General features: G+C 64.5%; 1 protein-coding gene across 9 annotated transcripts in view; it reads left to right on the top strand.

Annotated features, from left to right (window-relative positions):
* MYRF (myelin regulatory factor) overlaps nt 1-13,415 on the top strand; it is a 32,736-nt gene that overhangs the window by 4,750 nt on the left and 14,571 nt on the right. For 7 of the 9 annotated variants that reach the window (XM_037137740.2, XM_037137741.2, XM_037137739.2 and 4 more), the window contains exons 2-7: nt 7,353-7,440; nt 7,643-7,906; nt 10,122-10,183; nt 11,036-11,315; nt 12,289-12,539; nt 12,635-12,758. In XM_037137740.2, coding sequence (XP_036993635.2) covers nt 7,353-7,440; nt 7,643-7,906; nt 10,122-10,183; nt 11,036-11,315; nt 12,289-12,539; nt 12,635-12,758 — 1,069 coding nt within the window. Of the gene's footprint in view, nt 1-7,352; nt 7,441-7,642; nt 7,907-10,121; nt 10,184-10,338; nt 10,445-11,035; nt 11,316-12,288; nt 12,540-12,634; nt 12,759-13,415 lie in introns of those variants that run through there. The other 2 variants (XM_037137742.2, XM_037137743.2) reach the window with 2 other exon arrangements.

Raw genomic sequence — 13,415 nt, 5'->3', positions numbered from 1 at the left:
CGGCAGGACGCCTTCACTGGTGCGCTGCGGGGTCCGCTCCCGTACCGCTGCTCACCCACAGTCCCTCCCGGGCCCACTGCCGCACCTTTTTGTGCTCCATTGTCTCCTCTGTGAGATGGGAATGTAGACGTGGTCACAGTGCCCACCTCTCAGGGTGTCTGGGGGTTAGGTAAATGGGGGCCTGGGGGGTGTGTCCTCGATTTGAGGACTTACCAGTCCACAGGGTAGATTGGTGTCCCAGGCTTTGGGCTGGGGCCTTTGGCTGGCACTGTGTGCCTGGGAAAGCCCACCACCCTCTCTGGGCTTCTTACTCGCATGATGAGTGGAAACTCAGCCTCGCTGAGCCCCTGGCAGGTCTGGCCCTGCTCGGTCCAGGTGCCGGCTCCTGGTGCCTCCAGCTAAGCCCTCTGGACCCTGCCCCTGGGAGATTTGGAATGTGGTGGTGGGGGGAAGAGGGGCTCAAGTGTCCTTTGTCCCTGCGTGCTGTGCTCAGCCAGTGGCTTCGGCCGGTGATGTCTCTTAGGGGCCCTGAGGCTCGGTGGAGGGGGCAGGTGGTGTCCCCCCATTTACAAAGCGGGGTGCTGAGGCAGGAGAGGAAGGCAACGAGTCAGGATCACTCAGGGCGGCCACGGCAGAGCTGGGCCAGGGTCCTCGGCCTCCTGACCTTCAGCCACTCCCGCGGGTGCCAGCCTGCAGTGAGGCCGGGAGGGGGCCTCTCCGCCCTGGGTGCTGAGGCTCCTGTCACTACTGATGGCTGTGCTCGGTGACTTCCACCCAGCCTTTAACCCCTGGGCCTCAGAACCTTCACTCAGGTGGTCCAGGGTGTGTGATAGAAGCAGTGAGACCCTGAGAGTGCCAAGGCCTGGGGTGGGAAGGGGAGGGAGGGCAAAGCCCCGGGGCGGGGTGGTTAGGTCCAGAGCCCTCACTGGCCTGGACTGTGGACCAGAGGCTCCAGGGCGACCCGTCCTCCCCGTGCCTGCAGGCTGCACCCAGTAGGGAAGCCCTCCCTCCACCTGACCTGGGCCCCTCCAGCCGCCATCATGCAGAACCACAGCTTCTATCTCCGTGCCCACCCAGGGGCCGCCTATACCCCTCTCTTCATCTCTCAGTCCCCTGTGCTCCAAGGTTCTCCCTCCTGGGGCCTGGGGTGCGGGGAGGGGACCCCTACTCCCTGCCCTTCTAGTTTGGAAGGGGCTACCTTTGTCAGGGGACTCTGGGGGTCTTGACACTGAGTTTGCTCAGGGAGAGCTGGCTCCGCCTAGAGCTGACGGAGTTGCATTGGCTGGGGCCCACCTTTGGGTCAGTGAGCATTTGTGACATGTGCTGAGGTGTGGACAAGGACAAGCACGGTCGTGCCTCAGGGCCTTTGCACTGGCTCCCCACCCCCTGGAATGCTCTTCCCAGATAGCCACGTGGCTCGCCTCCTTTATCTATCTCTGCTCATCGAGGCCTGCCCTGACCACCCTAAGTGGAGCTGCAATTTCTCCCTGCTCTCGCACCCCCATCCCCTCTCCCTGCTTTGTGTTCCCCATGCATTTGTCACCTGCTAAAATGCTCTGGGTGCATCTTGTCATCTGCCTCTGTCTCTGGAATGTCAGCTCCGTGTGGACGGGGGGGTCTTGCTTTGTTTATTGCTGTGTCCCCAGAGCCTAGCATTGCCCCTGACATGCGGCAGATGCTCAGTAAATAGTGGAACGAACAAGCACATATGGGACACGCTGGTATGTGTGTGTGTGCCAGTGTGGCAGGGGTGTGCCACTGTGTGTGTGTGTGTGTGTGTGTGTGTGTTTGCAGTCACGTGCATGTCCTGGGATACGTGCCCGGAGTACCCCCTGTGGGTGCACGTGCGTGTGGACCGTGCTGGCCTGTGGATGCAGATGGGCGTGGGTACCCCTACAGGAGACCTGCCCCTGCCCCGTGCTGTGGAGTCTCTATTCCACCTGTGTGACGGGGCCTTCCCCAGCCCGCCTACCCAGTCCCTGTGGAGTCAGGGCCGGGGACCCCTAGGCCAGAGCAGATGTCCCTGGGGGCTCAGGTGGGTCCCCAAGAACAGGTCGCAGCTGCTGGGCTTATTTCTGTCGGACCTGGTGCGGGAGCACCTGTGCATTCAGCCTTGCGTAGACCAGACAGCAGGGTGGCAACGCGTGGGGACTAGAGGAGGACAGAGCTGTGATCCAAAGGTAGCCAAAGGCTCCAGGTCCCCAGGAGGAGGCGGGTCTGTGCAGGCAGAACACGGGCGTCTTCTGCATTTTTAGCAAAAAGCTGAAAGGGAGGAAAGATACCTGTGGCTCAGATGTAAGCACCTGATGGCCACATCGAGAGCCACGTCCTCGTCTTTCAGCTCTAGGCTAACGGGACTGGTGACGGAGATGCAAGGGGTGGCTTACAAAATCAAGGATCTGACAGGAAGGCATTTTAAGTGAGAAGACTGGTCCCAAGTGGAAGCCTGAGCAGGGACAGCCAGCAGTTATCATTTAATCACAGACCCTGTCAGTGAAGATAGAAGGTCCAAGCCACGGGAGGTGAGGGACCACCGTGCCCTGTCCCGCGTGAACTCGTCTGGGGCTTGTTGATGGGCTCAGGTGATGCTGGGAGCCGCAGCCCCGGGGGCCCTCTGTGACCTGGTGGTTGAGGAGGGGCTGCTGGGGTGGGCGGGCAGTCACAGAAGGCTGATCCCCAGGGGATGGCGAGAGCCAAGGCCTGGAGGCTGAAATAACAGCGTGGTCATGCCTCAGAGGGGCTCGGGAGGAGGTGCGAGGCCCCTTTGGGCCTCCACAGTGAGGTGGAGAGGTGTGGGGGCAGGGGGCAGGGGACAGCGGGCCGGAGAGGAGGAGATGGGGTCCCAGGAGAGACGAGACCAGAGCAGTTCCCGCTGACTGAGGAACGGCCCCCTGGGTGTGAGGCGCTCTCCCACCATCTCGCCGAGGTGCTGGCGCCCCTGCTCCACAGACAGTAGAGGACGTCGGGCCCGGGGAGGGCAGCTCACTTGCCGAGGGTCACACAGCAATGAAGGGTGGGGGCGGTGCTACTGCGTTGGCAGCCAGGACTCTGACCCCGGGGGTCCCTCAGGGCATCGTGGGGGTGCCAAGGTGGGCCATCCCCTGACCGCTACCACCCTGTGCCCCCTGCCACTGCTTGGAGCCAGGGTGCTCGTCAGATTCTGACACCTGGGGTGGACACTCAGCGCAGCAGGGGGACAGGCATGGGTCTCGTGCCCTGCCAGGCCCAGGTTCCAATCAGCCGGGCCTGGTCAGCATTCTCAGGCCCTGGCCTGCCCTGCCTGCAGCCACGTGGTTGACGGGATTTCCGCCATGTTTGGCGCATGAATTGACAAGTGCCCCATTGACGGGCAGGGGGAGGGTGTGGGCAGGGCACAAGCCACCCACTGTGCCGGGCCCCCACCCTCCCCCGTCCCCCAGGACAATGGCCCAGACTCAGCCAGTGGCCACAGCTGGTGGGGAGGGAGTGAGCATGAGCACGAGGAGGGGAAAGGGAGGGTCCAGGGTGAGACCACCTGGGCCCCCACCCGCCCTCATACTGCACCTGGCTCATGTCCCCTCGGTTCCCTTCTGCCCAGCTGAGTGGCCTTAAAGGAAGGAGGAGAGGGGAGGGGAGAGGAGGGGTCTTACTTCCTGCAGCCCCAGTGCCAGCCCGGCTGGGAAGGGGCAGTGCCTGGATCCTGTTAAAGGCAGGTAATAAAGCACCTAATTAATGAGAAGCATCTGGGGTGCTCAGCTCGGACAATGCCTGGAGGGGCCCCCTCCGTCGGTGGCCCTGGGCCACAGCACGGTCCCCGGACCCAAGCAGGCCAGGTTCTGGTGCCCCACTTGCCACTCTGCTCATTGAGTCCAGGAGCGTTTACTGAGTGCCTTCCGCGGGCCCAGGCACTGAGGCTGCAGAGACGGAGCAGGGTGGGGCTCCGCCCAGCTCCCGAATCTGCCAGCCATGGCCAGGCGTTGACCCCTCTGAGCCCACTTCCTCACGTGTAAAATGGAGAATAGAACACCGCTTACCCCACAGGGCTGTTCTGAGAGTTAAGTATGAGTCCTATAAAGCGCGTGCTGTGGCGTCAGGCACAGCACGACCACTCAGGGAGTGGGAGCGGTGGGCCATGGACAGGCCCTCCACCTGCCTGTGAGCTCCATGCCGGGCAGGAGGGCAGAGAGCCCGTGGAGGAAGCAGGCAGGAGGCCACCACTCAGGATAACAGGAGAGTCAGAGATGGTATGGTCTCTTGGAGGAGCTTCCATTTAAGCCGAAACCTAAAGAACGCCTAGGAATGAGCTTTCTGCGGCGGGGCCCTGAAAAGGTCCCGATGTTCCGGGCAGGGTGGGGTGGGGCGGAGATGTTTGTCCCAGGACGGAATGAGGCAGGGGCTGGACCGTGGAGAGTTACAGCAGGAAGGAGGACTGGGGCAGGAGGGAAGCTGAGGGGGCAGGCAGGGGGCTGACCTCGCCAGGCCTGGGACCACGGAGGGCTCAGTCATCCCAAGGCACGGGAAGTCGTTGAAGGATTTGAGGAGGGGGAGGGCAGGGGCGCTGGTCTGTGACCTGGTGGTACCACGCTCTGGCGTGGGGCCTCGGGCCGCCTCCCCACCTCCCAGGGAGGTCTGGAAGATCAGCAGGAGGTGCATTTCCTGCTGACAGGTACCTGTTGTTGGAACAAGGATGTTCCAGGGCCCTCTTGGGAGCCGTGGGGGAAGGGGGCCCCCAAGAGTATGCCCAGGGGCCCTGCCTTCCTCCTGGGTTGCTGGGGGCTCTGCCCCAGCCTCAGGAATCCCTGGGCTCCCACAAGCCCGGACCCCTACCCCGTCCTCCTGGAATGTTGGGTTAGAAATCTGCAGTGTGGTTCACAGGGGAGGCTGGGGGCATTTGCCTGGTGGCCGGGCTTTTTAGGCTGGCCTCAAGGGCTCCCAGAGAAGGAGAAGGTGTGGGGTCAGTGTCCTTCAGAAGGCCCACCCCAAACCTCCAACTCCTCACCCACCCCTTAGCCCACCCCCATCCTGCCCCAGCGGCTCCCTCCTCCCTCCTCAGTCACCCGGCCCCTGGCACGGGAGGGTCTGTCCTCCCTCTAACCACATCTGGTTCTCGTTAGGGTCTCCCAGGATGCCTCCGCCTGAGGCCCCCCTGTACCGGGGGAGGTGGGCAGGAGGATTAGGGGTGATTAGGAACACTCCTGGCCAGGGGAGGAGGAGGGGGGAAAGAGGGCCCTGGCCTGCTATAAATAGCAACACCATGACTCCGTCACCCCATCATTCACCGTGGATTCCAAGTTCAGTCTCTAAAACCTGCAGCTTCAGCAGCCAGGGTTGGGCCGCTCCTCCGGTACCCCTCCCTTCCCATCTCCATCCTTCCTCAGGAGCCCCCAGCCCCTGGGCCGGCCCAGGATGGCCTGGAGGTCTCTGTGACCACATCTGCCCCCTTTTAATCAGGCCCCTGCTCCTGGGTTTGACTTTTCCTTGCTGTGTTGACTCGGGCAAGAGACTTGACCTCTTTGAACAAAGGGAATGATGCTCATAACACCAGGTCTCCAGGGGCGATTGGGAGGTAAACCCATAAAGCACATAAAATGTGCTTTTCAGAATAAGATGTCACTGTCACCATCCTAGTCCCCATTGTCATTGTCACACTGCGCATGAGGAGCCTGTGGGATCCCTTGCATCTAATGAGATCCTGTGATTATTTGTGTACTTGGCTCCAAAAGTGCCTGGCACATAGTAGGTGCTCAGTAAATGGGGCCTGTGGTCAACAGGGGTGGGAGTCGGGAGGTAGACAGCAGTTTTAGGGCCTCAGCATACAGACTGGCCACTCCCGACTTGAGCAGCTCCCCTAGCCCAGGCCACATTGGGCCCTGGACGGCCATTGGCCATGCTTAGTGGGTGTCTCTTGTTCCTGGCTGGGTGAGCTAGGGGCGGGGGCCGCAGGAGGGCCTGTCCCAGGCAGCGCGTGACTCCTAGGAGGGCTTAGCCCTCATTAATCACCTAAGCGGGGCTCAGCATTCTTGAGATGCCGGCCAGGGCCAGGGAGGGGCCTGGGCAGGGGGCTCCTGGGGACCCCAGGGCTCTGAGGCCTGGGCAGTGAGGTCAGCCACTCCGTTTGCTGAGCGCCCACTCTGTGCCAGGCACCTTACACACCTTCATTGCTTCGTACTCAAAATGAGCCCGCAAATTATTCCTTGTTTATATCCCCATTTTACTCATGAGGAGACTGAGGCTCAGAGAGGGCAGTGACCTGCCCAGTGCCACCCAGTGGGGAGTAGGTGAGCCGGATACGTTCCTGGACCTGTCTGAGCTCTTCCCAGAGCTCACCGGGGGAGGGGCAGACCCCAGACTCAGGCCCCAGGAGCCTGGGGGAGGGTTCCTTCTGCCTCAGTGGGGCTGTCTGGTCCAGGTCAGCAGTGTGGGTGGGGCCATCCTCCATTATCGGGGTTGACGCATCTCCCACGTCAGCCCCCTTATCACCCCGCCCTGCAGTTCCCCCCGCAAGGTGACCCTGGGAAGGGAAAGGCCAGCGCCTCCCCGTCTCCTCCCTGCTGATGCCCAAGAGCACTGGGCCGCCTTTTCTGTGAGTCCCTCCCTTCCACGGGGCTGGGGCCAATGAAGAGGGCCCAGGAGAGGGTGGGCGGAGGAGCAGAGTTCAGGCCGCCATCATTTCTGTGCTCTGAAGCCAGGGCAAGCCCTCACCTCTCGGGGCCTCTCACCTCTGCAGGCCGCCCAGCCCTGTTACGACCACGTGCAGTGAGAGTGACCGGGCTGGACACGCCTGGGCCTGGGCCCCACGCCCTCTCCGTCCGGGGCCTGGGGTGCAGGAGGCTCCCCAGCCCATGGCCTCCCCACCCAGGATGTGCCGTCTAGCCCACCCAGGCCTTGTGCTCCTGGTGCTCCCCAGCTGGGCCATCTGGAACGGACTACTGAACGGGGCGGGACGGAGTCATGGAGGGTGGCGGGCACCCGCTGGACATTCGACCCAGTAAAGCGCCTCGTTTGCTCCCCACAGTGCCCCACAAGACAGGGGGACGCTCACCCATTTTACAGATGAGAGGAAGGGGCCTGCCCATGTGAGGATGCTAGAATGGGGTACGGAGGGCAGGAAGTGGCTTGTCTGTCCCAGATCTGCGCGCTGGTCCCCTCCCCTCCTTGGAGACTCCAGGTGGCCTTGGCGGGGGACGTCAATGCCTTCTTGTGGGGGAGTGTCAGGTGGTGGACATGGATGGAGATGCAGAGGGGGAGGAGCCCAGGGCACTGTTTTGGGTGGCCCTGCCTGGAGACAGCTGGAGGGGTGGCCCAGAGGCCCTGGTGCCTCCAGGAGCCGCGACCCTCCCCTGCCCTGGCTCACCCCTGTCCCTGTCCTGCAGGCCACGACATCAGTGGTGCCCTGGAGCCCTCCAACATCGACACCAGCATCCTGGAGGAGTACATCAGCAAGGAGGATGCCTCCGACCTGTGAGTGGCCCCAGCACAGCCTCGCCCCAGCCCAGGCCCCGCCTCCACCTGTCACCTGGGAGGCCTGAGGGCCCCAGCTCTGAAAGCAGCTACTGGTCCTTTCCCAGCAACCGACCCCTATGCCTCGCCGCCTGCCCTTTGGATGGGGGCCCAGGGAGGAGCTGGGGGCCTGGCTGGCGCTGAGCTTCCCCCTTCTCCGCAGCTGCTTCCCCGACATCTCTGCTCCAGCCAGCGCCGCCGCCTACGCCCACGGGCAGCCAGCGATCCCCAGCTCCAGCGGGGTCCACCACCTGAGCCCCCCCGGGGGTGGACCCTCCCCGGGGCGCCACGGCCCCCACCCACCCCCGAGCTACAGCGCCCCACTCAACTGCAACAACAACAATGGCTTGGGTGCCCCTCCCAAGCCCTTCCTGGGGGGCTCTGGGCCCCCCATCAAGGCAGAGCCCAAGGCTCCCTATGCCCCAGGGTGAGTGAGGGCAGGGACCTCGGTGGGCAGGTTAGACGCAGGGCCCAACAGCAGGTGCGGTGTGGGGCCAGTGACCCCGGGCCTGGGAGGAGCTAGCCAAGGCCCAAGGTGACCAGGCTGCCCCAGGGGCAGGCGAGGTGGGGCGGGCAGAGGGCCTGGAGACTGTGTCCCGAGGCGGGGGCGGCCAGGAGGGCTGACGGCAGTGCTGGGAAACTCTGAGAGCTGCGTGGGGCGCGGACCGGGTGGGGTGGCCCCGGAAGCCTCCGCCGTCACCATGCACGGGGCCACCGGCACACCTGTGCCTGTCGAGGGGCACACACACCCCCTTCCTCTCGCCAGTTCCATCCACGCAGTCGCGCATGTAGCCGCTCTTTACAGCGGTCCCAGGGAGCTGGCTAGCGGTGCAGGTGTGGCACCTGGTGTTTTAGCCCCACGCCCAGGCCAGCCCCCCAGGCCCTCCCCCAACATTCGAGGAGCCCACGCCAACGGCCTGCCTGCAGGGCTCAGACTGCGTCTGGCCGTGACCAAGGGTTCAGGTGGCTGCCGGCCCAGCCAGCCGGACTCCAGGGCAGCCCACAGACACAGGCTTGTGGGGACAGCCAGGGACACTGGGCTCCGCACAGGGGCCTGCAGGAATGTCCGGGTTCCCCAGCGGGGACAGGGGCCCTGTCTCTGGGTGGAAGGACAGCTGAGGGCTGGGAGCATGACACTGTGCACGCAGCCTGGCTTCATCCACGGCCCCACCGCAGCCAGGCCCCCGGTATTGTGACCACCACCTTGGTCAGGGCCTCAGTGTCTTCTCTGTAAAGGGAGCCCCAAATGCTTCTCCTGCAGGAGTTGTGGAAATGAAGGGCAGGGGTGCCGGGGTACAGGGGTTGGGGGACAGAGCTGTTTCCTGGCTTACAGGGCTTGGGCAGTGGAGGCGAGTGGGCTGTCAGGGCTGAGCAAGGCAGACCTCTGCTTGAGGCCGAGAGGCCATCCCGAAGCCACAGACCCCGAGGGGCAGGCTGGGGAAGAGAAGTAACTGTAGCAAGTGCCTGCTGGGTGCCCGCTGCTGCACCCCACGCCTCTGAGTGGGCCGGTCAGCCGTCCCCAGAGGGAAGCTCTGTGGGGCCCCAGGGAGGGGAGTTCTGATGGCACACGCGTCACTGCGCAGAGAGGGGAAGGGCTCGTCCACACCACACGGGCTCTGTGGCCTGGGCCTCTCACCGCGCCACCCTGGCCGGGCCCAGTTCCGTGTGGTAAACGAGACAGACGCGTGTGGCTGCTGCAGTGGGGCCTGCGGCTTGGCTGGGGAGGGAGTTATCAGTGAGTAGCTGGCCTGCCTCGGGCCCGACGAGTGCCCGGAGGGGTCGGGAGGGAGGAGCAGAGGCCCCGTGGACCTGGAGCGTTTGATGGGATGGATGATCCGAGGGCCTGACAGACACCCCGGGGAAGCCCAAGGCCACTGTCTGGAGGAGCAGGGAGTAGATGGGAGACGATGCACACGGAGCTGGAGAGGCCCGGTCGGCAGCACGGGTTCAGTCCCCGTCACAGGACACTTTCTCCGTCACCCTCCCACCGCCTGCGAGGCTGGGTGCGGGCTTGCCCAGGGCAGCACCGGCTCTCGGGGACCAGCCCCAGGCTGTGTCCCTGGTGGTCCGCACAGCGGCGGGCTGTCTCCCCAGGTGTGGGGGTCCCCGTGGGGACGCACCGTCCCCTCACTGGACCCGTGCTGAGTTCCCTCGGGCGCGTTGACCTCTCAGGTTCAATTTGTTCTTTTGCTTGAACCGCTGATAAAACAAAACCTGCAAGAAAAAAATAAACCCAGGCCCAGATGAGCTGGCTGCTGGCCCAGTCCACACCTGCCCCCGCGGACCCGCCCAGCGCCCTCGACCCCTTGTTTCCAGGAAGCGGGGGCTTCAGTGGGCACAGGAAGGGAGGGGCAGGCCCAGGCCCTCGGCCTGGGGAGAGAGCCTGTGAGCGTCTGCGCCATCATCAAGGGCACCGGTCACTGGCCCCCAGGTGCCCGGTAGGTTTGCGGGGATGTTGGGCTGAAGCCCAAGGCTCCCCCAACAACTGCTGGGCACCCCAAGGTGACCGGGTACAGAAAGGCCCCAAGGGTGGAAGTGAAGAGACTTCGATGCCCCCAGCCTCTGGGGCTCCGGGCCCTGCCCTGCCAAGCGGCCGCCCCACTGAGGGCAGGGTCTCAACAGCCCCTCCCCCTCTCCTGCAGCACGCTGCCCGACTCGCCCCCAGACTCAGGCTCCGAGGCCTACTCCCCGCAGCAGGTGAATGGTGAGTCCAGCGGGCACCGCCCTCCCCCTCTGGGGTTTGGGCAAGTGGCTGGGGCGGCCTTATCAGGGAGGGAGGGAGCAAGGGAGGGAGGGGGCCAGTGCTGCCCAACAGGCCCCGATTATCGCTGGTCAAATACTCCCTGGCGCTGGCTATTGTTCCCCATGGGCGGGTGGGGAGCCTGGCCCTGCCTCTGAGCAAGTGTCTCTGCCGGCGATGCCACCCGCCTGCCCGCCTGCGCCATCATGGATGCGCCCTTCGGCGGTAAGTGGAGGGCTGGGGAGGCCATGGCCGCAGCCTGGGCCAGGCCCCCCTCACCTCGCGGGGCGCTCAGGGGTGCTGCGGCCGCCAGGTGGCCAAGAGCAGAAGGATCACGGCCGCAGTCTCCCCACAGCACAGAGAGGGGTCAAGAGTTCTGTTTATCTTACCAAAAACATCTCTGGAATGCCTCCTGGGGAACAAAGGGAGCTGGGCCTCCCCTTTCAGGCTGGGGGGCTGGCCCCTGGGGGCCTCGGTGAGGGGCTGCCTGCCGGAGGGAGGGTGCTGCCGCAGGACCTCACTGGGGGGTCTCGGTAGACTCCTTCCTGAGGCCCAGGGAAGGATCAGCCCTGAGAGGTGCTTTGGAGAATCTGGGGCTGTGGGACCTCCCCCAGGGGGCAGGGGCAGGGGCAGGGGCTGGCAAAAATGGGGTAAAAGGCTGTCCCACTCTCCTCCCACATGGAGTTGATGGGGGGCAGCCCCCAGGCTTGGCCCCGGCCCCGGCGGGGTAGGAACCAGGAGACCCTGCAGAGGCAGGCCAGGGGAGAGCTGGTGCCCAGGGCAGGTCTCTGATGCCCACCCCTTTCTCTCCCTCAGACCCCCACCTCCTGCGCACCATAACCCCTGAGACCCTGTGCCATGTGGGGGGGCCCGCCCGCCTGGAGCACCTGCCCCCCCCTCCAGCCCACCTGCCAGGCCCCCCGCCGCCCCCACCGCCCCCGCCTCACTACCCCGTCCTACAGCGGGACCTGTACATGAAGGCGGAGCCCCCGATGCCCCCCTACGCGGCCATGGGGCAGGGGTTGGTGCCCGCCGAGCTGCACCACAGCCAGCAGTCCCAGATGCTGCACCAGCTGCTGCAGCAACACGGAGCCGAGTAAGACCGGGCCGCTGTCTGGGGTGGGAAGGCGAGGTGGGCAGTCAGGGGGCAGCAGGCAGGACAGAGTGCAGCTGGGGGCAGCCATGAACCCAGGAAGGGCGCAAGGCTCTGACCCCAGGGCGGAGGGTCAGCATCCGTGTTCGCAGGTGCCCGGCAAGGCGGCGGGGACATCCAGCCACGGCCCAGTGCTCGTGCGTGCCTTGGTTGGTGGCATGGCCGTTCCCATTGCCTGTGTGGGTCAACTGGGCCTCTGTCCAGGAGAGGAAATGATTGCCCAGGTCATGGAACTAGGAAGGACAGAGCCAAGATTTGAGCCTGGGCTGTGCTGTCATGAACAGCGGTGACTGCCCAGCTGTCTCGTGGAGTCCTCGGGTTTCTGAGGTGGTCCTGGGTGTACACCTAAGTTCCCGGGTCTGACTCCAGCCCGCAGAATTGTCTTTTTACGTCTCACACGTGGAGATTTCACGAAAGATTTGCTTCAAGGAAAGATTCCACTGCCTAAACTTCTCGTCAATCAGAAGGAGGAAGGGTGTTTTGCAGCCCCCCAAACCTTCAGCCCCTTTCCCAAGAAACCCTCCTTCTGCCTTTGTGGCCCAGGGCCTTCGCGGCTGGTTTCTAGCCGTGGAGGCTGCTCTCCCAAGAGCCTCCACTGTCAGGGGACAAGCGGAGAGTCACAGCCCAGGGAAGGGGCAGGCTCGCTCGCTGCGCCTGGGACCGTGAGCACCTGCGTGCCCGGCCCGTTGCCGGCCGTGATGGGGTCACACGGATGAGTCAGGTGTGGCTCCCACCCTCTTGGCGGGTAAATGAGTGACAGAAACAGGGGAGCTCTCAGGACACAAGGCCCGGGGCTTCCTGCCGGAGGTGTTCTTCGGGCTGGGCACATCCTGCAGAAGCAGGGAGGGGTCACTGCTCCAGGGAGGGTGGCTTGGGGGGAGCCAGCCCCCCATGGCACACACCTCTGTCCATCCAGGCTCCCCACACACCCCTCTAAGAAGAGGAAGCACTCGGAATCACCCCCCAACACCCTCAATGCCCAGATGCTGAACGGAATGATCAAGCAGGAGCCCGGGACGGTGACAGCCCTGCCGCCACACCCGCCCCGGGCCCCGTCCCCACCCTGGCCTCCCCAGGGCCCACTCTCGCCAGGCCCTGGCTCCTTGCCCCTCAGCATCGCCCGGGTGCAGACGCCGCCTTGGCACCCACCAGGCGCACCCTCGCCAGGTACACGGCTGGCCTGCTGGACCCCTCGGGGGGCCGACCCTTCTCCACGTTGGGGAGTGGGGCCCAGGGTCCACGTAGGCATTCTCTCCCTTTAGGTCTCCTGCAGGACAGTGACAGCCTCAGTGGCTCCTACCTGGACCCCAACTACCAGTCCATCAAGTGGCAGCCACATCAGCAGAACAAGTGGGCAACACTGTATGACGCGAACTACAAGGAGCTGTGAGTGACCAGTGCCACTCCCCACCCGCCCGGGCCCCCCAGCCCTGGCGACAAGGTCCTAGAGCAGGGCCTGGGAGCACCCCGGGTGCCGGATGGCCTGTTTAACAGAGGAGCGGACTGGCTCAGGGCAGAGCGTGGACCGGGGCTCAGGGTTTCTGACTCCTGGGCCTGCCCGAGGCCTCCTTAAGAAGGTGACGTCTGCCCGGGAGGGGCCGGTGGGGGCCAGGTCAGGGAGAAGTGTGTGGGTATGTGTTTCCTGGCTTCTCCTTCCCTGTTGCCTCCTGCCCTCCTCCCCCTGCATTCCAGGAAGGTAGCAGGAAGCTGAGTGTTAGCAAGGCCCTTCCAGCAGCCCCCTCCCTGGAGGAGGGGGCCTAGGGGGGCGGGGGGAGGACTGGGTCGGAGGCTGCCTGGCATTCCTAGCCCTTCCTCAACACCCACCTGGTTTCGGCCTCCTGGCCTGGCCAGGAGCACTGTGGGACCACTCTTCTCCCGCAGAAGGCCGGGGAGTGGGGAGAGTGTGGTTTCTTTTACCTCACCTGGGACATGGCCAGGCCTAGGCAGGTGGCTGCACCTGGGCCCTCTGGCCACTGAAACCAGCCTCCTGGAGTTGGGCACCCCGGGCTCCGTGGGATTCTTAACGAGGAGACCTCAGGGTGC

The sequence above is a fragment of the Artibeus jamaicensis genome, unplaced genomic scaffold (genome assembly GCF_021234435.1).
Source record: "Artibeus jamaicensis isolate MK-2021 breed Jamaican fruit bat unplaced genomic scaffold, CSHL_Jam_final scaffold_614, whole genome shotgun sequence".
Lineage (NCBI taxonomy): Eukaryota > Metazoa > Chordata > Mammalia > Chiroptera > Phyllostomidae > Artibeus > Artibeus jamaicensis.
This window is presented reverse-complemented; position numbering and strand designations above follow the sequence as displayed.